Genomic DNA, 21,282 nt, shown 5'->3' on the forward strand with positions numbered 1-21,282 from the left:
GACTCTAAGTCTCAATCTAGATATATATTGAAAGAGGGAGCAATTAGCTAGAGTAGCTCCATGCAGAGCATTGTAGACATAAAATATTTGCAAAATACATACGGCTCTGAATGTGACAGACCTGTTGACTAAACTTCTCTCACGAGCAAAACATGATCATACCTTAGTACTCTTTGGGTGTTAATCACATAGCGATGTGAACTAGATTATTGACTCTAGTAAACCCTTCGGGTGTTGGTCACATGACGATGTGAACTATGGGTGTTAATCACATACAGATGTGAATATTGATGTTGAATCACATGATGATGTGAATTAGATTATTGACTCTAGTGCAAGTGGGAGACTGAAGGAAATATGCCCTAGAGGCAATAATAAAGTTATTATTTATTTCCTTATATCATGATAAATGTTTATTATTCATGCTAGAATTGTATTAACCGGAAACATGATACATGTGTGAATACATAGACAAACTGAGTGTCACTAGTATGCCTCTACTTGACTAGCTCGTTAATGAAAGATGGTTATGTTTCCTAGCCATGGACAAAGAGTTGTCATTAGATTAATGGGATCACATCATTAGGAGAATGATGTGATTGACTTAACCCATTCCATTAGCTTAGCACTTGATCCTTTAGTATGTTGCTATTGCTTTCTTCATGACTTATACATGTTCCTATGACTATGAGATTATGCAACTCCCGTTTACCGGAGGAACACTTTGTGTGCTACCAAACGTCACAACATAAATGGGTGATTATAAAGGTGCTCTACAGGTGTCTCCGAAGGTACATGTTGGGTTGGCATATTTCGAGATTAGGATTTGTCACTCCGATTGTCGGAGAGGTATCTCTGGGCCCTCTCGGTAATACACATCACTTAAGCCTTGCAAGCATTGCAACTAATGAGTTAGTTGCGGGATGATGTATTACGGAACGAGTAAAGAGACTTGCCGGTAACGAGATTGAACTAGGTATTGAGATACCGACGATCGAATCTCGGGCAAGTAACATACCGATGACAAAGGGAACAACATATGTTGTTATGCGATCTGACCGATAAAGATCTTCGTAGAATATGTGGGAGCCAATATGAGCATCCAGGTTCCGCCATTGGTTATTGACCAGAGACGTGTCTCGGTCATGTCTACATTGTTCTCGAACCCATAGGGTCCGCACGCTTAACGTTACGATGTCAGTTTCATTATGAGTTTATATATTTTGATGTACCGAAGGTTGCTCGGAGTCCCGGATATGATCACGAACTTGTCGAGGAGTCTCGAAATGGTCGAGACATAAAGATCGATATATTGGACGATTATATTTGGACACCAGAAAGGTTCCGGGTGAGATTGGGACAATACCGGATCACCGGGAGGTTATCGGAACCCCCCGAGAGGTATATGGGCCTTATTGGGCCTTAGTGGAAAGGAGGGGAAAGGAGCAAGGGAGGGGGCGCCCCCCAAGCCCAATCCGAATTGGGAGGGGGACCCCCCCTTCCTTCCTCCCTCCTTCCTCTTTCCCCCTTCTCCTACTCCAACAAGGAAGGAGGGAGTCCTACTCCCGGTGGGAGTAGGACTCCCCTTGGCGCGCTCTCCTCCTGGCCGCCCGCCCCTCCCCCTTGATCCTTTATATAAGGGGGCAGGGGGCACCTCTAGGAGAACAACAATTGATCATTGATCTCTTAGCCGTGTGCGGTGCCCTCCTCCACCATAGTCCACCTCAATAATACTGTAGCGGTGCTTAGGCGAAGCCCTGCGTCGGTAGAACATCAACATCGTCACCACGCCGTCGTGCTGACAAAACTCTCCCTCAACACTCGGCTGGATCGGAGTTCGAGGGATGTCATCGGGCTGAACGTGTGCTGAACTCGGAGGTGCGTACGTTCGGTACTTGATCAGTCGGATTGTGAAGACGTACGACTACATCAACCACGTTGTGCTAACGCTTCCGCTTACGGTCTACAAGGGTATGTAGACAACACTCTCCCCTCTCGTTGCTATGCATCACCATGATCTTGCGTGTGCGTATGATTTTTTTTTTGAAATTACTACGTTCCCCAACACCATGAGCCTTTGAAGGATCCATTTGAAACAATGCAGTTTTGACCTCCTCCGCAGTGTAGGGTTTTGTGAGCTCCATGTTCATATCATCTGAGACCTTGATAGGAACATGAGCTAAAAGCTCGCTTGCATCATGAAAACCTTCAGACTGATATAAGTTCTGATAGAACTGCTGAACTTCCTCTTTGTCCTCATTCTCATCCATACAGACCAATCCATCAGATCGTCTAAGTCCTTGAATTCTGTTCATTCACTTACGCTGTCTAGCTTGCGCCTGAAAATATTTCGTGTTACGGTCCCCTTCGCAAAGCCAAGACACCCGTGATCGCTGTCGATACCATACCTCTTCCTGGTGCAGTGCTTCCTTAAGCTTCTTAACCGTGCTTTGTTCCTCCTTCGATGGACCGCGATCAATGGACAGAGAACGTAGCCGGTCAAGTTTCTTTTGGAGTTGTCTAACTCGTCTCGCCAGACACCCAAACTCCTTGGACCCCCATGGTTCTAGAGTTGCTTGAAATTCCCCCAACGCCGAGGCAATACCTTGTAGCCTAGGGCCACGTTGGATTCCCCACCAAGTTTCAGAAACGAGCCGATCGTAGTCTGCATGAGTTTGCCAGACATTTTCATACCTGAACTGCTTCTTAGCCCTAGATAGTGGCTCGAAAGTTTCTTTAATTTCAGCTACAACAAAGTAGTGGTCGGACTCCACCGAAGACAGATGCCGAACCCTGATATACTGAAACTGTTGTCTGAAATTTTCATTAGCAAAGGCTCGGTCCAACCTTGCTTTCACATTATCCACTCCAGACCGACTATGTGAACTAGTATTTACACCGTTCTAGCGGTTGTAGATGTAAATACCGTAGGCACTATTCATGTGCACAACTTGACATTTCTTGTTTTTAGTTTATCTTGAATGTATATGGCCTTATGCTTGTTTTTTTTCTTTTTGCTAATTGTGCATCTACTATATATAGTTGTTGCACCTGAAAAACGAGTTCCTTTTGGCATTGTAAATTTCTGTTGTAATCAGCTAGACAAGAACCGGCAAAACATACTCTAGTTAGAGAGAAACATTCGTTGAGAGAGAGAAGGAAAGAAACCAAGCGCCTCCTTTGCCCCTGGCAGAACCACGTCACACCTCCACCCATTCTGGTAGAATAATTCGAGGCACACGGCCCTTTTTGGAATTCACAAACATTTCTTGAAATCAGGAACAATTTTGGAATTCATAAACGGTTTTTGAAACCATGATTTTTTTTTTTGAAATCATGCACCTATTTCAAATTCATGAACATTTTTAGTATTCACAAACAATTTAGAGTTCACAAACAATGTTGGAATTCACCAAAGAAATGTGAACATGAACATTTTTTGAAATTCCTAACTAATTTGATAAACATTAACATTTTTTGAATTTGTGAACAAATCTTGAAGACCGGAATATTTTTCTCTTGGGCTTGATGCATGCGCTCGAACCACACACACACACACACAGCTGTTGGGCTTGTTTTCTTGGGCCTTGAACATAAAAATGTTGCCGGTGCACATGCATCAAGCCCTAAACTTGAGAGAAGCAGCCCACAGTCAGCCCTTCCTCTCTGCCCGTCGTCGGTTCCTCCTGCGTTGACTCTAGAGCCGTCGGTTTCCTCTCGCTGGGCGACCATGGCAACCGCGGCGGCGGCGGCGGCGGCGCCGAGGCACAGCTGCGCGAAGCTCTCGGTGGCGGTGGAGGACCCCAAGGCGCCGGGCGGCGGCGGCATATTCGTGAAGGCCACGTGGCTCCCCACCCGCTTCTCCCTCGCCGTCACCGACGGCGCCGGCGCCTGGGTCGCCGACGCCTCCGACGCCGAGGTGCGCCTCCGGGCCGAGCAGTGGGACCAGCCCGTCTCCGAGTACCTCGCCCTCGCCGAGCGCTACCTCGCCTTCCACCAGCCCTCCTCCACCTACTCCTTCCACGAGGCTGGCGCCGGCCGCAGGGTGCGTTCAGCTCTTGTCCCCTTCTACTATCTCCGTTGCTATATGGATACATGAAAAATGTAGGGTTAATCCGGGAAGGTTCCTAATCTATGATCAAGTTGAAATTCGTCTAATTGACTTCATTGTTGTTTGATGTGTGAAGTGCCACTTTTCTTCATCACTTATTTCGCTAATTTTGTCTATTATCAATATTTCCTATGTAACAATATTGCTTACCCAAGAGTAGTGTATTTGCTGAATATTGACCAGTGTCAATTTTGACCCAAGAAGTAATTAGTGTTGGCATGTCATGGGTTTCATAGTAGTGATGGTGATGTGATTCTTTTGCACCCAATTTGGGGGGCAATTTGTGATGTTGTTGTTGCCAGTGTACTACCCATTAAGACTAGTCTTATCTCTCACCCACACCACCTGAGTGCCCGACTTCCATTCAAAATTTTGGATTTGGGTCTTCCTAGTCTGCGAAGCAGTTGCAAAGTTAAACTTCACTTGCTTGGTTTCATGAAAAGGATGGTTGCAGATATAGATGAGTTGAGTTTTTAGAAAAATGCCGATTTGGCATTAGCTGTAGGTCATTTGCCAATACAAGTGTTTAACCTGATATATTGTGCTGTACTAACTATTTATACACTGGAATGATGCGTCAGTCCTTTCTAAACTTATCATATAAACTAGGACTTGTTCATTAATAAACAAAAGTTAATCTAAAATGCCTCGGCAGTGTCTGCTCATCACTTCATTTAAGAGTGACGCACATAGTTTCATTTATCGTTGTCTTGATGTCTTAGCAGTCTGTTTGAGACTTTGAGGTACTGTTATTTTCAATTTACTCATACGGTAAGTGTAAATTGAACTTTTATTGAGGTACTGACTTACTGCCATCCTGAAATATGGACAATGTTGAATATTAATATGTTTGATTCAGAGAGCGGTTTATATGATCATTATTTCTGTTGGAAGGGTGTTCTTCGTCCTTTATTAGTTTATGGAAGGACATCCACATGTCCTTACTAGTCAATTTTTTCCTCTTTTATTTTTGACATATGGCCTTTTTGTACCATTTAGTTGTCATGGACATTTGAAAAGCAAGGTACCAAGCTGGAATGGCGTTGGAAACTGCAGCCGGCACCCCACCCACAACAGACTATAGCTGAGGTCTTGGATTTTCTTATGGATGCAAATATACGCTTGAGTGTACGTCCCTTTGCTCTGTACTTCTTGCATTTATAGTTCTGTGGTATTCTGAGTACTTGGCAATGTATGTTGGGGTGTAAGTGGGCTGACCAACAACCCGTTTACATGCAGTTCATTCACTTTATGCAAATAGCAAATAACTAGATGGGTCGTTGGGTCGCTCAGCTGCCCATACTTGCACCCATAACTGCATATGAATATATTGAAGAGTCGTACATATATAATCATGATCGTGGGATTTAATTGTTTGCCAGGATATGTCTGAACTTTGTTACCTAAATTTTACAAAGATGTAGCTTTATTTATTCAGGAAGAGGTTGTCAGGAAGACACAATCATTTGAGAAGGTCAAACAGGAAGCTGAGAATTGCTTGCAACAGAGTGAACGATTCAACAACGAGAAGGCTGAGTTTGAGCAAGCCTCCTTTACAAAGGTACGGTTCCGTACATCGACCTGTTTCATGCGCGCCTGTCGCTAGCCATGTTTTGGTATGCAATTTTGTACGGAATTCGCATCAGTCTACATAGCCCTGTTGCTTCTACGGGAAGACACTACTAGTCTACCATCACAGGTCGTTGAGCACCACGTTTTCTTGATCAATTAATCAGAGTTATCTGCTTTCTACTGTATTGACTTTTAAACTCCAGCCCTACTCCCATTCCGTCCTGAATTAATTATAAATCTCCTGAGGGCGCACGTTTTGATCTTGTTATGCGCTGCTCGGTGCTGGCACTGACTGTTGTGCCGTTGCTTTCAGTTTGTGGCCGTTCTGAACTCGAAGAAGGCCAAGCTGAGGCAGCTCAAGGACAGGATCGCGGCGCTCGAATCCGCCGACAAGGCCCCGAAGGAGGAGGAGCAGGAGGAGGAGGGCCACTCGACCGACAGGACAGAGCCCATCGAGGAAGGGAGCGACAAGGACCAAAGCGTGAACGACGAGCCCTCGGAGACGGGCAGCGGCGGCGACCCCCACAGCTCCCCCGAGAAGCCCGCTGCCGCCGCCGCCGCCTCCAGGGGCCGGAGGGGCCGCAAGAGGACGAGGAAGTGAGTGACCCAAAGGAAGCAGCTAGTTTCATTTCTTTTCCTCGAGTGTCTTTGTCGAATGATCTTCACGTGTTTTGTGCTTTGCTAGAGGATGATGAGCACCGAATTTTAATTATGTGTGGTGGTCCGATGGCGGCGGCGGTTGTATAGTTGTTTTAGTGCCACTAGCTCGTAGTTAATGGGGGAGCAGATGCATTTATCCACATGTGTTTTGGCACGTACTAATACACTACCATTTTCATTCCTGAGGCTGTGCTTTTGCCTGAAGACAGACGTGTGGAAAGTCAAGGCAAGCATGTGTTCCTCATTGCGCGACGCCTGAACTCCACATGTCTGATTGGTGGTGGCGCGCTCGCTCTCGCTTTCGGCCCGTCTCTTTCACGCTTGGAAAATTAAAGGAAAAAAATGCGAGGCGGTGAACAGTCTTCGGCCGCGTGTTTTTCGTGCGTTTTTTGGGTGGGCATGGCAATCAATCAGTGGGTCTCCGTTTCCTGGAGTCAAAGCTCCCCTGCCCAGAGTTCAGACTCTTTCCCCTCTTTGCCATGGACCGAATAAACATGTGGATTCCACGCGGGAAGACACTCCCTGCTGTTGACCGCCTCCCCCTCCCCCCTCCCGCTCCCGCCATTCGGGGAAGGAAGGAGCATGGCGGAGCAGACGACGGAGCGGAGGAAGGAATGGAATGGATCGGGAAGCAAAAGAGGAGGTCAGGTCAGGATTGCATCTTCTCTTTGATGTTGGGATTATGGGTTTTCTTCAGGTGATTTTTTCTCTGCTGCGTCTTCTTCATCGTGTTTCTTGGTTGGTTTGCGCTCTTCAGGTGCTCGGTCGCTTGCCGGACCGGGACCGGGGATTCTTTCAGCTGCTTGGGGGCGGCGAGCAGAGCAGGGTCTCCTTCTCGATCCGTCAACTGGCTTGGAAGTTGGATCAGATGATATACTCGGTGAGAGGATTATTTTTTTTCGTTATCACATCGCTCCTCATGTTTCTCTTCTTCTTCCTTGGGATTCTTTCGGGAGGTTGACTCATTTCCGGCCCTGTTTGCTTCCATTGGGACGGCCTCTCTTTGATTCTCTTGGCTGGAATGCACTCTCGGGTCTCTCATCTTCATCAAAGTCTTGGGACGGTCCAAACGCAGCTTGAAAAACCATTAGGACATCTGGAGTTCTGGACTCTACAGCTCTGAGTCGTTTATTCGCATCCTTGGCCTCGTAAGGAAAATTAAGGACTTATGTCTTGCTACGAGGATGCAGTGTTTTTCTGCCCTTTCACCGGTTCCACGTCTCCAAATTCGCACTTCAACACCGCAGTGATCTTCGTTCAAAATAGTTTTCTTCGGTTATTCTTTTTAAAAGTATTGTTTTGCTGTTTTCACTGAAAGCCATCTCTCCAAACATACCAGCTGTCAGAAAAAAAAAGACCATATACCATTTCTTTGGGCCTGTGTGGAACTATGCTGAATTTACTTGCTTGCTTTGATCTTCATTTCATTTACAAAGCAATATCTTTCCATTCTTATCTGTATCCTTGTATCTGATTACGCCTGTGAAAAATTGGCAGAGGTGGAACTGGAAATGGGTGCGGGTAGAATTGCCCGGAAGGAACTTCGTTGAGGGAGCTGACAACTTCAACCTGTTTCCTTGGAGCTGGAATCGGTTAATATGTCTTGTTCAGGTACTTCAAACTCTAAGAACTTCTACTTCATGTGTGCTTTGTGATTCTCCTCCTGAGATATGCCATCTGACTGGATATTGCTTTTGGCTCCCAAGCTTTAGTGAACTTTTCCTTCAAAAATGAAATAAATCAAAGAGCGTTTACGAGGTCTAGAAAATTCAAGAAATATTCTAATATGTAAAATTTGCAATACACTATGAATCTGCAAAATTTCATGGAAATTTTTTGCGACTTTCCATCGAAAACACAAAAAAGCAATGATCTGTGATAGGAGGTACTGTTGCTATCATTTACTGTTTTAGATCACAGTATTTATGTTTTTTCATGTCGGCCAGATTTGAAAAGATTTTTCGAACGGAATTGTGTGGAATGAATAAAATGTTCATTATAGTTGGAGACCCCAAAATCTTTACCCCCATCTGGTGCTCTTTGCTAGTGTCAAGTTTGCTTGTTTTAGCAGTTTCAAAGAAAATTTAGCTTGTTTCAACCATTCAAATGAACAATATGATGAGTCAGGATTTTCATCCCGACTTTAAACAATAAGGTCCAGTGCGGATGGTTGGGTAGCATCCGATCTTTGGTTGTTCTACATCCCTTTTAGGATACCTCCTCACAAAGATGGAGCACATAAACACCACATTTCCTCGTTCTCTTTGCGGGCATTCCGGGGGAGCCTCATGTGAACATCTTTGGCATGTAAATTAGGTTTCGGCTACGTTTAGTTGGCATCTTCTTGCCCGTAGCATCTCACCGAAGGAGGCGATGTCGTGCGGAATAAAAGTCTTCCTGCTCAGTCGTCATCTGAAAGAGCATCCAGGCCCCTAAGTGGATTTTGGTATTAATGACGGACAACCAAGAGACTAATGCACACACCGAGTGTTAAAACATATTTCGTCCCAAGTGTGTTGGTTGTCGGGCGTCGATGACCTCCCCCCCCCCCCTCTAAGAAAAAGAGATGGAATAGCTCCCAGAGGTTATTTTGTTATTTGGTGATTTTGTGATACCATTGAGTCTTTAGAGAAGTCTCACTGTTAAGAGAGGACAAAGATGGCAAAGATGTTGTTTAGTGCTAATCATATTTATCTTGCCACCAACAAGCCCCAAAGAAACTACGTCGGAAGTGGAGAATTGCTAAGTCTAAAGATTCAAGTTCAACTTTCAAGGTAGGCTAGACATTCTGGGGTTGCAAGTCCTGACAGTTTAGATGTACACCAGAATGACTAGGATCGATCCAAGGAGACCGATGGTTTGCGATAGTGTACTACCTTTACTTGGAGCCGCTCGGTTTCTAGGTCGTGCTATCTGGCGTGATTACCTAGATTGTCCAAGGCCTGACATGTTGAGATAGGGTTTGGTTGGGGTGAAGCCCCAACCGGACCATCCAGCTCTCTATCTAGCCTTTGCCCCAAAGTAGTTTGGTTACTATCCCAGGCTGTCTGGCATCCTGTTTCACTTGAGCATTTTGAATGCATTTACTAGTTTGAATCCCTAGTAATAGGGGTTCATGGGCCATCTAGGCTAATTATCCCGAACCGTCTGGATGTGATTCTGCTAAAAGACGATTGTTTTTTTTTACTTAGTTATATATATCGGAGTTGACTACCCGTGCAAGCAAAACTTCAGATTTAGGACCATTGCTATTCTCCACTATTCCTTGGCCCCATTTGAGCTATTCTCTTGGATTGGAAGAGAGAGATTTGAGAGGGTGTCTAGAGGTAAGTTAAGCCAAGCTGAGATCCAAGCTTTTCCCCTCCTTTGACCAAAAGATTTTAGCATTTGAGCTAATTTCCAAGCCTCTTGATCTTATTGCTCTTGGAGGTTGGAGATTCCTAGGAGGTTGGTGTCACTCGTGAGCTTCCAAGTTGTGGATTGCCCCAAAGTTTGTGAAGGTTGGAAGTCACCTTAAGACTCACCCTAATTGGTTGAGCTCGGGCTTTGTTGGACGAGGCTTAGGGAGAAGAAGACGAGACTTGGTATCGCACAATGCCTTGTTTGGTCTCCACCTCTCAAACGGAGTTTGCGTCCCTCCAAGGACGTGAACTTCAGGTGACATCTTCGTCTCCATGTCCACTTTGGTTATCCTTTTCCTAGCTCCTATTATTGTTTGGAGTAATTTAGCTTGCTAGATTGCTTATCGTACATGGTGTTTCACTTACTTATATTTCTAGAGAACTCATAATTCTACAATCCCTAAAATCCACTAAGGAAAGATAAAAATTTGTAGTTGCTTCACTCCCCTCCAGTTTACATCTTTGATCCTTTGTCATCCTAATGTGGCTATTGTGGAAAAGGCCGAAGTTCATGGGTGTTTATTTCCTATGTGTGGACTCCTGATTTGGTGTATTGTTATCAAGAACTTTGGTCTAAATTGATGGCAGCGGCGGTGATGTTGACGTCGGGTTTGTTTTGGTTAGTGGTTCTCCTATTTTCATAAATATTTTACTTTTGATGGTCTATACTAATGGTTTGGCAATGAAAATCATGGTCCAATATTCGGGCTGCAACGAGTTCAACTAATTTATGTTGCCACTTGTTAGGATGGTTGACTCATGTGGCTCTTAGAAATCTTTGATGACATACAAGTATGATATTTGGACTTCTACAACCTTTTCAATGGATGCTCAGAGGAATTTTAAGATGCAAAGGGCAAAGTTGGAGACCGCGACTTTGGAGACCAGAAAAATTTGGAATGACTTCGTCTGGGGCCATCATCCTCTCCACATCGCAATCATCATGCTACCGTGCAACCTTAACCTAAAAGATGGTCCCACCCTATCCCCATAACCTAGCTCCTCCTCTATGCAAGCAGTCATAATCCAAAGAATAGGTGGAAGATATGGACAAGAACGAAAGTGAATATCATATGAGTTGAAAACGAGTCCAAAGGATGGCAGTTGATCAATGCACGCTAGTATATCAGATTTAATGGTTCTCTCAGTGTATTAGGATGATAGTGAAGGATGGTGCGATGATGTATATATCATGTCTTGCTTGCCCTCTTCAAGGTGAAAGTTATCCCTTGTTTGACAAGAACATCGTGTATCACACATTACCACACTCGTCAGTGGCGGAGACAGGCCTGGGGAAACTATGGCTATAGCCCTAGGCCTAGCAACAACTTCCCTTATAATTCCTTCATACAAAGTATAGAAAATCACAGAAATTTATTAGTCAACATAGTGTAGCCCCAAGCTTAACCTGCTGCTAGCTCCGCCACTAACACTCGTGATGGTGTTTTGGTGATTACATCATGAATTAGGTTAATCTATTTTTCTTTTTTACTTTTACTTCGATACACATTTGGTCTTATGGTCGATGACCCTCATATTCTTTTGCCTATTGGCCACATACCCAATTCGATACTATGGGATACAAGACAAGCATGCCACAAACAAATCTCACAAAGAAAACGATGATGTCAATTCAAATGCATATCTGACCGATATATGTCATTTTAAACGATGTATGTTTTCGATGTAATGTTAGGAGAGAGAACACCTGTAAGTAGGGGATCTACCTTAATAAAGAGGCTCACATCGATGATTGACCCTCAAACCCCCTCATACACTGACAAAGGATGGGGTAGTGCCATTTCATTTGGGATAACCCTTTATAACTCCTTGCACCCATATCCTTAAGGTGTAAATTGTAAGGCATAGATTGAGGGGCTTGGGATCATAATTGTGCATCTACATAAGGTCCTACAAGACTCACAAATTAACACATGAACTATGGCAAGGATAACATATAAGAGGGGTCGCATCCTAACAAGGGGCATATGAGCATATTCAACAATCCACACTGACTGAATAGTTGTCGTGCAGTAAGAGGGAATGTTCTTGATTGTCCAGACAAGGATGTCATGGTTGGGCATGCTTGCCCCCCTGTTGGGGTATGAGGGATCAAGGATGCCATGGTTGGGCATGCTCTAAGATAAGCGAAACTGGTGAGAGAATCCTTAGCGAAACGCTTGGGATCTCAACATGACCAAGAATAGACACGAATACACAAACTTGGGAGGGACATGCATGAACCCTATGTCAAGGATTAGACCTAATCCACACCGCTCGGAGCTTATGAACGTCGTCATGTGTGTAGTTGTGCATGTATGTGTAGATCTTTATTTTGTAGAGAGTGGGTGCTGAACTCATTTTTTGTTATCGTTTTGACATGACCTTTGCGCTAATAAAACTCATTTGATAAAGCAATGCAAGTCTTGACTAGGTGTAGGTGGTGATTTGGTGTGTGTTAGGGTTCTTCTAATCCCCTATTAACTGTTAGTTATGTGTTTCATTAACATAATTGCTCCATATAAATAAAAGTATTTTTCTATATGGGAAGTTTCGTGGCTCTAAGACCACCGGATTGGGCAAATTCGACCCCCTAAACGTTCGCGGACGTGTGCATGCGCCTGCAGACAGCGCCGACCAGCCCTCATCTGTCCTCCCAGACAACCATACCCCACATATTCATGCAAAACCATGAACCTCCATCACATATATAACATCACTTTATCACCAATTCAACAATTCGGCAAAGCAAATAAATCAACACATGCCAAAATAAAATTTAACCACTCATAGATAGGCGATACAAGAATGAATCATTCTCCTCTCTCTTTGCGGGTTGATCTCCTTTTTCTTCATGTGTAGCCCCTTCTTGCTTTCCTCGTTCAAGAGGCTAGCGTCGTGCAATATGATCCTCGGATCCTCGGTGCCCCTTGCAAGCTTCAACCTCTCTTTGTCGAGCTCAGTTGTTTGTATTGTCTTCTTCTTTTTAAGCTCCTATTTTGCACATTTCTCTTGCTTCCCCAAATCTATCTTCCCCCTCTCAATGCTCATCTTATCTTTCACCCTCTCCCGGTCGAACAACATCATCTCCCTTTGAACATCCAAGAAGATATTGTACCTCGCCCCTTTTGCTCCTCTTGGGCGTAAAAAATGCCCATCACGGACATTTTGATTGTCGCACCGTCACACGTGGCCCTCCCCTTCTTCTACTTGTTTCCCACCACCTGCCAATTCGTCTTTGGCATGGTTCCTTTTCCGTCCGCTTCTCCACTTTGCTGATCATCGTTAACCAGCCCAATAGATTGTTGGGAGCTTGAGCCATTGTTTTTATTCAACTCCTTGGTGAGGTTTTCAAGCTCTGTAATGGCGAGTTGCCACTTAGGTTTCACATTCAATTTCAACCAACAACGGGGCAAAGTGAATGGCTTGCCCTTGGTTTGGTTGTACAAATTGGATCTATGCTTGTGGACAACCAAGATTCACACAACAACACATCTTCATGGCTTGTGAATGCCGAGCCTCTTGCCTTTGCTACCTTTTTATTTTAGTGCGTGATATTTGCACAACATCAAGGAATTGGTATCACCCAAACCATAATGCATAGGCTCTTGACCATCATTTACCATGTTGATAAAAAAATATGCATCACATTAAAATACCATTCCTAAATTGATCCAATGGTATGTGCAACAAACAAAGCAAGCAATACAATGGCATATGGGGCAAATTGTACCATGTCTTGGTTGACTACTTCATCGAACAACACGTGGGCATGCCCGATGTTGGCTTTATCCGCTGCCTTTGGAGTTGCACTGAGCAGTACACCGTGTCCGCAATGGCATCTTCCAACGTCCAGCCATCCAAGATGGCCCATTCGGATGTTGGAACGGAGTTGGGAACGCCAGACAACTTGTTCCCTCTCGCGGGTAGGTAGGATGACGTGGAGGCAATCGCAAGACCAGACGCGCCTAAGTCCATGTCTATGACCTCTTTCTCTGTAGGTTCCTTCTTTGTAGCTTCTCAGACGCGCTGCCAAGAGCATCGCTTCCTCTGGGAGATGTTCTCCGCCTTGCAAGCAGCGACAGTCGGGAGCGCCACAAACTTCGCCGAGCTATCATCCATGGCGGCGGTGGGAACCAAGGCCCTTATTGTCGAGGTCGGACAACTAGCGAGGACGACGACGCAGATGGAGAGCAAGGGTGGGGGGAGGGCGACAGCTTAGACGAGGGAAATGGAGCACAGTCATGTGCGTAGTGTGGTTGATTTGGTGGACTTGATCAATTTCGAGCGAATTTGGGGTAGGTCCGACCTGTCGTACGTGTCGGACGTTCCATATCCCACCCGCATATGGGTTAGATTTGAGAGATGCCGGACAACCCGAACATTTGGGCTGTCTTTCAGGGATCCGATTGGATGATGTTTTTCGGTCTGGGCAATGACCGGGTTATCCGCACGTTCGAGAGTGAGTGTCCGGTTGTAGATGCTCCACCAGCTCATTTGCTTTAAGTGACCAGTAGAATACTGAAACAACAGGAGTAGAAAATGATTGGAAGCCCATCAAGAACCTTTTCAATATGAACAGGCGGAGGCAATCACAGGAAACACGTGGAAGGTGGACTACACATGATTCCATGTATTCGGCCACGACCTCGCCATGACCATCGTTGGACCTTGAACAGAGAACAACACCGTCGCCGTCGATGCACACATGCCACAACACGATAGATATGTTAGTTAAATGAGAGATCCCAATAGTGCTACCACAACATCGACTAAAATAACACGTTGTCATATTCAACACACAGTTGCTGACACTAGCACCAGCAACTCGTCGAGCAGCCGAAACTTCAGCGAAAGCGTGTGCAAGTGTCGCTAGAAGACTACGGTCCAGGCCCGGTCCGTACTCGTTTAAGAAGTCTCTACTCGTCGTCTGCCGTTCAAGCATTTTACCGTGGACAGCATGTTCCCCGGTCGCTGGCTACGTGGCTCTGCTTCTGGTTCACCGTTCACACTGGCAGGATTCTCTTGTTCAATGCAATCTACTCGTCATTGAAATTTTCCTCTCTTTGGTTTCCCATCTGGGAGAAATCTTTGATTCTAGATGCATGTCTTCAGCCTGCATACATAATAATACTATGTCAGATGAGTAGTTATGGTATGAGAATAATATTGTTTTTGGCACATGGCCTTTCTAGCAGATGTTTTGCATTTATTATTATGAACTGTCCTCATGGATGCTTAAGCTCCAAATACCTCTGTTTAACTTGGAATCCTGCTAATTTTTTTCCAGAATGTCCTAAATTATACATAAATTTAAAATATCTAAATCATCATTTTAGATTGCATTCTTGTTGGCCCTAATCCCAAGCCCGAGCTTAGCCTGCCCCCCCCCCCCAAAAAAAACAAATAGTAACATTCTTTCTATTTAGAAATGGCATTTAATCATTTTTTTGGGATATATGAATACATTATTATCCCTATATATCTGTTAACTCCTGGTTTTTGGGTATTTGGGGCTTTTTATCGGGCTCTCAGGCCAAGCTTCGACTAGAATACTAAGCGAGAGCCTGGCCTGACCACCCGACTTTCTTGCTAGGGCAGTCCGACCGGGCGGTCCATGCATAGACCTAGCCCCATCCATGAGATAAAAAAATAAGGGTTAATTTGATAACACCTCAAAATCAAAAAATGCCACTGCAAAAATAGGCTTGAAAAAATGCTGCTCTAATTTTTTGGATACTAATATAGAGATATTTTAACACTTTCAGCGTAGTAAATACATGTCAAAACAGTTAATGTATGTGTGCCCGTCGAACCAACCCAAGCTTGTGAAACAATTGGTATTTCAATTAATGAAGTGAAGCTGCTTGCTTCACGTAGAGATTAATTAAGGATGTGCTGGACTACAATAACCCCGTTTGCTCAATCCTCTTCTGGCTATTTTTAGTACTGTATTTGCTTAGCGCTTATTGCCCACTTTTGTATCTGATTTTATATGGTAGGTTATGAGATACTCATAGTGCAACATTGTTCATGAACCGAAAATCGGTCCAGTGTTGTTATATGGGATGGTAGTTTCCCCAAAAAAATCTCGAACTCCTGAGGATAGGTTGGGCGAAGGAAGTTTTAAAACCCATGTGCGGCGCTTTCAATTTATATTCAGTGTAAAAAAAGTTCAAGAACGGTGAAAATCTTGATATCAAAATAGGCGCATACGTCTGTTTCTTAAACACAGGGAAAGACAAAGCCAAACACCCCATGAGTATAGATTTCACGGAATTATAGATATCAAAATAGGCGCATACGTCTGTTTCTTAAAAAAAAAAGCTGCTTTTGCTAAAGAAATCAAAAAGGAAATAAAACGCGGTGCTGTTTGGGACGGAAGAAGTTAAGACGAACGCTCGCTCGCTGTGAAAAAAGAAGTTGGGATAAATCGGCATGCCAACGAACGAGGTTGACGTCCCGGCGGTTGCCAGCCGCAAGCGAAGTGCTACCGCGAGAGCGAGCTGCGCACTTTGTCAGCCGGGCTCCCGCGTGGAACCTTCTGCGTTTGCCTTTGCCTAAGTGTGCGACGCCATCGCCCCAATCGCGTACCGCGTTGCCGCGAGTAGGCCCATCACTACCTCGTGCTCATTCCGACTCGCGCCCCTGGCCGAGCTCACAATAAACGAGAAAAAAATAATTCGTCCCGGCTTTGACCGTCTCGCCTCTTTTAGCCCTCTCCGCCTCTCTCTCAGACCGTACGGGTCCATTTGACCACGTGACCCAAATCCGCCACTTGGGCCCCATGGCTCCCTCTCCCCCTCCCGCCGCGGCTATATAACCGCGTCCGGACATTTTCCCGACAAACACTTCACCTTCACCAAGCAAGCACACACACAGCGCCCAGCAGCGACTCATCGACGCAGAGCAGAGGAGCGAAGGAGGCCGGCCGGCGGGATCGACGCAAATGCAGATGGACTCCTACTACTTCCACGACGACGCCCACCTCTTCGCCGGCTGCGGCGTCCCCGGCTCGCCGGACCTGCCCTTCGCCGACCTCATTGCGTCGCTCTCGGAGCCGCTGCCTGCGGTGGTAGAGAGCCAGAGCGCGTTCCGGGAGTACCGCGGCGTCGGCCTGGAGCTTCCGGGGACGGCCCGGGGAGGAACCGGGAACGGGATCAACATCCACCGGAGGATGATGGGCGTGCTGGGCAGGATGGGGCCGGCCGCTGAGGAGGAGGAGCGGCCGCAGCACCAGCAGCAGCAGGCGGCCGGCGCCGTCGAGAGCAGCCGCGGGTTCCGGCACATGATGCGCGAGCGCCAGCGCCGCGAGAAGCTCAGCCAGAGCTACGCCGACCTCTACGCCATGGTCTCCTCCCGCTCCAAGGTACCCAACATTCCACATTCCATCTCACTGAATGATCGATTCCCTGTGCTGAATTCGGCAAGCGCTCGAATGCCACGTGCTGAACGAATGAATGGGTGATGCCATTGCAGCAGGACAAGAACTCGATCGTGCAGTCCGCGGCCGTCTACATCCACGAGCTCAAGGTCGCCAAGGAGCAGCTCCAGAGGAGGAACGACGAGCTCAAGGCCAAGATCCTGGGGCACGACGAGCAGCAGCAGTGCGTCAAGGTCCAGTTCGAGGTGGACGAGCCCTCGTCCTCCGTCGACTCCATGATCGGGGCCCTCACGCGCCTCAAGAGCATGAATGTCAAGACCAGGGGGATCCACTCCATCTTGTCCGGCCAGCGGTTGACGACGGAGATGAATGTCGAAACCACGGTGAGCTAGCTTCATTTTTCTTACCTTAGTCCTCCTACCTGCTTTGTTGACAATAATAAACCCGACTAAACTTCAGGTTAGAAAATACACAACAGTTGAGTCACCCACAAGATTTTTTCGGAATTTCCGTGTTCTTTTAGTACACTACTACATCATCGATATCCATTACTAGTACATCATTGCGCTGTTCGATAGGGACTGCATCATCGATAGGATAACGACGAGGATTCTAAAATTAGTTCTAGAAATGACTGCAATATGTTTTAAATCTTGTGTTTTTGTTGAAAGCTACAAAACATCTTGGTTGTGAGAATCCGGATTAAGCCATGTGAGGATCAAAGTATACTATAAAATTGCTGAAGGGACATATTAATTCATTCGGCCGTTTACACTTTTCATCAAAATTTGACACTCGGTCTTTTCTAATACAAATCACGAGAAAGCACAGCTTAAAATTTGAGCAAGACAAATAAAAAATTTGACTATCGCCGAGGAATCTGTGTCAAAAGTTGTGTTAGAAACCCTCTGACTGATGAAGACATCATTTGAACATATCCTTTGCCAGTTTACATGTTATAAAATCTGCAGGGCCAATCCTTGTCGAATTAATCCGCATCCGCTGTTACTGTCAAACAAAATAAATTCTGCAGCTACTGTTAGGTCAATTTTTTCCGCAAGAATCGAACAATCTTGCCCTTTTTAAGAACTACACCAAAATGAATCAAGTCAACGGATCCCCAATCTGAATAATGCGGTGTCAAGCTTAACATTTACTCAAGGTTCAATGCATGATTGATCAGTATCATATTATATATAGTAAGCCGCTTGTACACTCTTAACTAACCATGCTGCTTTCCTCACGTGTCCTATTCACAGATTGCGGCCTGCGAGGTAGAAAAGGCAGTGGAGGAGGCTCTCCAGGAAGTAGAGAGGAATCAGCTGCCTGACAGCGAGGCCCCGTTTCCCGGAAGCAGGAGCGCCTGGCCTCAAACATCACACGTGCAAAATGTGTTCTGAGAGGTTTCTAACCACAAGAGTCATGAGACCCATCTGTTCATTGTTTTTTCTCCTCTCTTTTTTTCTTGTTCTTCTGATGATGGAGCAAATGAATACCTCCACCAGCTTATTGTGCTCTCGACCCTCGTGTCTTGGTCCTGGTGGTCTTTTTTAGAGGCTGTGAAGATGTAAGTAGCTCCTCAGATGTGTAGCTAGTGAGGTCAACTTGGAATCAAATGGGTTGGAGAAATTTGAAGGGGGTCTACTCGCACTGTTTGGCCTGGCGCTTACGTGTGGCCGTAGCAAGGAAGAGAAAAGGATCTGACAAGTTGAGAAGGATTGTCAAACGTTTGGAAGAAGAGGGACCAGCAAGCCTTGGCTGCTGAGACTGTAAATTTGCAACCACCCAATGTTCGAAATCGAGTATATATTTTTCCTCTAAACAGGATCGTTGTGTTTCGAGCAACCTTTTCACTAAAATCTCATTGAAATTTGTTATAGTTGTTATAAACTACATTTAAACTTTCTCGTGTTTGTAACCTAGGAGCATTGCAAGGAGCTCAACTATTCTCGTGTTTTTACCTGACAACATTGTAAGGAGCTCAACGCGAGAACTTTCAACAACAAATCTTCACCCTTGGCCATTGTCATCCCGCGCATCCATGTCGAGTCTAAACTTTCCGTCACAATGGGTGCCGAATTTGAGTACCATTATGCCCAGAGAGTAGGCTCTAGTTAATTTCAGCTTTCTTTTTTAGTAATGTTATCATGCAGTGAGTGTAGGCTTTTGGGACAAAATTAACGATGTCAATGTGAAAAAAAAACTACCCCCACCCTCATGTCGCTCCTGCGAGCGACCGGGGCTAACCCAAGCTACCTCTCCTCCCTCCCCTCCCCTCACCGTTGCCGGAGTGCGCTGGCGAGCGAAACCTAACCGGAGTCTACGGCGGCGGGGCGTTCTCTCCTCCGCACTCGACGGGAGTAGGTGCAGAACGGCTCCCACGAGTGGCGGCGCGGCGCTGTGGCACATGGCGGTGGCTCCTGCTTCCTGGCGGCTGCGTGGAGGGCGTGCGAGCGTCGACCGCTTGTGGCGATGGCGGCTACCTGTGCTAGTGGGATGGGGAGACCCTATTATGGTCCCCTATTTGTGTGTGTGTGTGTGTGGGTGGGGGGGGGGGGTGCTGGTGGATGTGTCCCTCGTATGGTGGTCTGACCATGGTAGGCGACGAGGTAGGGGTACTGATCCGGTTCTGCCGGCTCTTGGTGGCTACACTAGTCGACACCACGGTCGCGACGGTAGGGTGCGAGCGGTGGTAGCGTCCTCCCATTTCCTAGGTTCGAGCCGACATCGCGCGGGCTGCTCACGCGACAGCGGTGAAGCCCACAGACTTCACTTCTTGGTCATGTGGGCGACCGACACGTCTCCAACGTATCATATTTGCAAGTTGTATGCACCTGTTATTGTTCTGAACCTTAGACCCCAAGGTGAGTATGATTGGGATATCGACGGGGATGACAAACCCGATAATTTTGGCCTATCTTGTTTTAGCCTCTAATTTGCATGATTTGAGTGAAACTAATCTGGACTGACATTGTTTTCAGCATAATTGCCATGGTGTTGTTTTTATGCAAAAATAAAAGTTCTCAAATTGGACGAGGATTTTTGGAGAATTATTTTGGAATAAAAACTACTGGAACAAAGAAGTACCGGAGAGGAGCCTGGGGGGGGGGGGGGGGCAAGGGCAGGGGCGCAACCACCCCCGGTTGTGCCACCCAAGCTTGTGGGCCCCTTGGACATCGTTTCGACCTAATTCCTATGCTATAGATTCACATCTAAGTGAAAAATCAAAGAGAAAGTTTCGTCGTGTTTTACGATACAGAGTTGTATCCACCGCCTGTTATTCATCTGGAGCCTTGACCTGGAGTCCATTCGTAGCTCCGGAGAGAGGGATTCGTCGCCCTCGTCATCACCAACCCTTCTCCATCAAAGATTTCATGATGCTCACAATCATGTGTGAGTAATCCCCTTGTAGGCATACTTGAGGTAGATGAGATTGGTGAGATTTCATATGTAATCGTGTCAATTTGTTAGGGCTTGATCCCTGAGATTGATGTTGCTATGACTTTGCTATGCTTAATGCTTGTCACTAGGACCCAAGTGTCATGATTTCAGATCTGAACATATTATGTTTTCATGAATATATTTGTGTTCTTGATCATATCTGCAAGTTGTATGCACCTATTATTGTTTTGAACCTTAGACCCCCAAGGTGACAATGATTGGGATATCGATGGGAATGACCTTAACTTGAGGGGTTCATTTATTCACTATATGTTAATATTTTGTTTCGGTTCTCTATTAAAAGGAGCGCCTTAATTATCCTTAGTTTTCATTATGACTCTATTGCCACGAGAGGTAGGACAAAAAAATGCAAGTTCTTATCGCAATCATGTATGACTATATACGAAATACATGACTACATATGATTGATGAATTGGAGCTAGTATGTATCGCTCTAGGTTGTGACAGTTACATATCGGATCTCATCTGAAAATCGCATACACTACACCATGGTAGAGCTTACGTGACACACCTATGTGTTGGCGTAGGGTTTCTTTGCCGATAGATAAGTTGTAGCTAGCACCAATGCTGACAGAAGATGAAAGAGTCGGAGGACTTGTTGTGGGCAAAGGTATTGCCAACAGTTGTTTACTTCCCGACACTTTTTCAGTCGGCATATACCCTACCTACACTGACAGATGGTATGTGCACAT

At 45.7% G+C, this 21,282-nt stretch overlaps 2 protein-coding genes across 3 annotated transcripts; both read left to right on the top strand.

Moving 5' to 3' along the window:
- The first annotated feature begins 3,637 nt into the window (after positions 1-3,637).
- LOC123113259 (DNA repair protein XRCC4) lies at positions 3,638-6,525 on the top strand. The gene is made up of 4 exons (XM_044534459.1): positions 3,638-4,045; positions 5,111-5,239; positions 5,550-5,672; positions 5,997-6,525. The coding sequence occupies exons 1-4, from the start codon at positions 3,731-3,733 to the stop codon at positions 6,282-6,284; spliced, it is 855 nt and encodes a 284-aa protein (XP_044390394.1). The 5' UTR covers positions 3,638-3,730; the 3' UTR covers positions 6,285-6,525.
- Positions 6,526-6,764: 239 nt separating this feature from the next.
- On the top strand, positions 6,765-19,048 carry LOC123113260 (transcription factor BHLH148). Of its 2 annotated transcripts, none has more exons than XM_044534461.1 (5): positions 6,765-6,991; positions 7,101-7,223; positions 7,841-17,113; positions 17,227-17,511; positions 18,388-19,048. In XM_044534461.1, the coding sequence occupies exons 3-5, from the start codon at positions 16,694-16,696 to the stop codon at positions 18,526-18,528; spliced, it is 846 nt and encodes a 281-aa protein (XP_044390396.1). In that variant the 5' UTR covers positions 6,765-6,991; positions 7,101-7,223; positions 7,841-16,693; the 3' UTR covers positions 18,529-19,048. The 2 variants fall into 2 exon arrangements, with proteins under 2 accessions (XP_044390396.1, XP_044390395.1); XM_044534460.1 differs by having other exon boundaries at positions 6,778-6,991; positions 17,224-17,511.
- Positions 19,049-21,282: the final 2,234 nt, after the last annotated feature.

Source organism: Triticum aestivum, chromosome 5B (assembly GCF_018294505.1).
Source record: "Triticum aestivum cultivar Chinese Spring chromosome 5B, IWGSC CS RefSeq v2.1, whole genome shotgun sequence".
NCBI lineage: Eukaryota > Viridiplantae > Streptophyta > Magnoliopsida > Poales > Poaceae > Triticum > Triticum aestivum.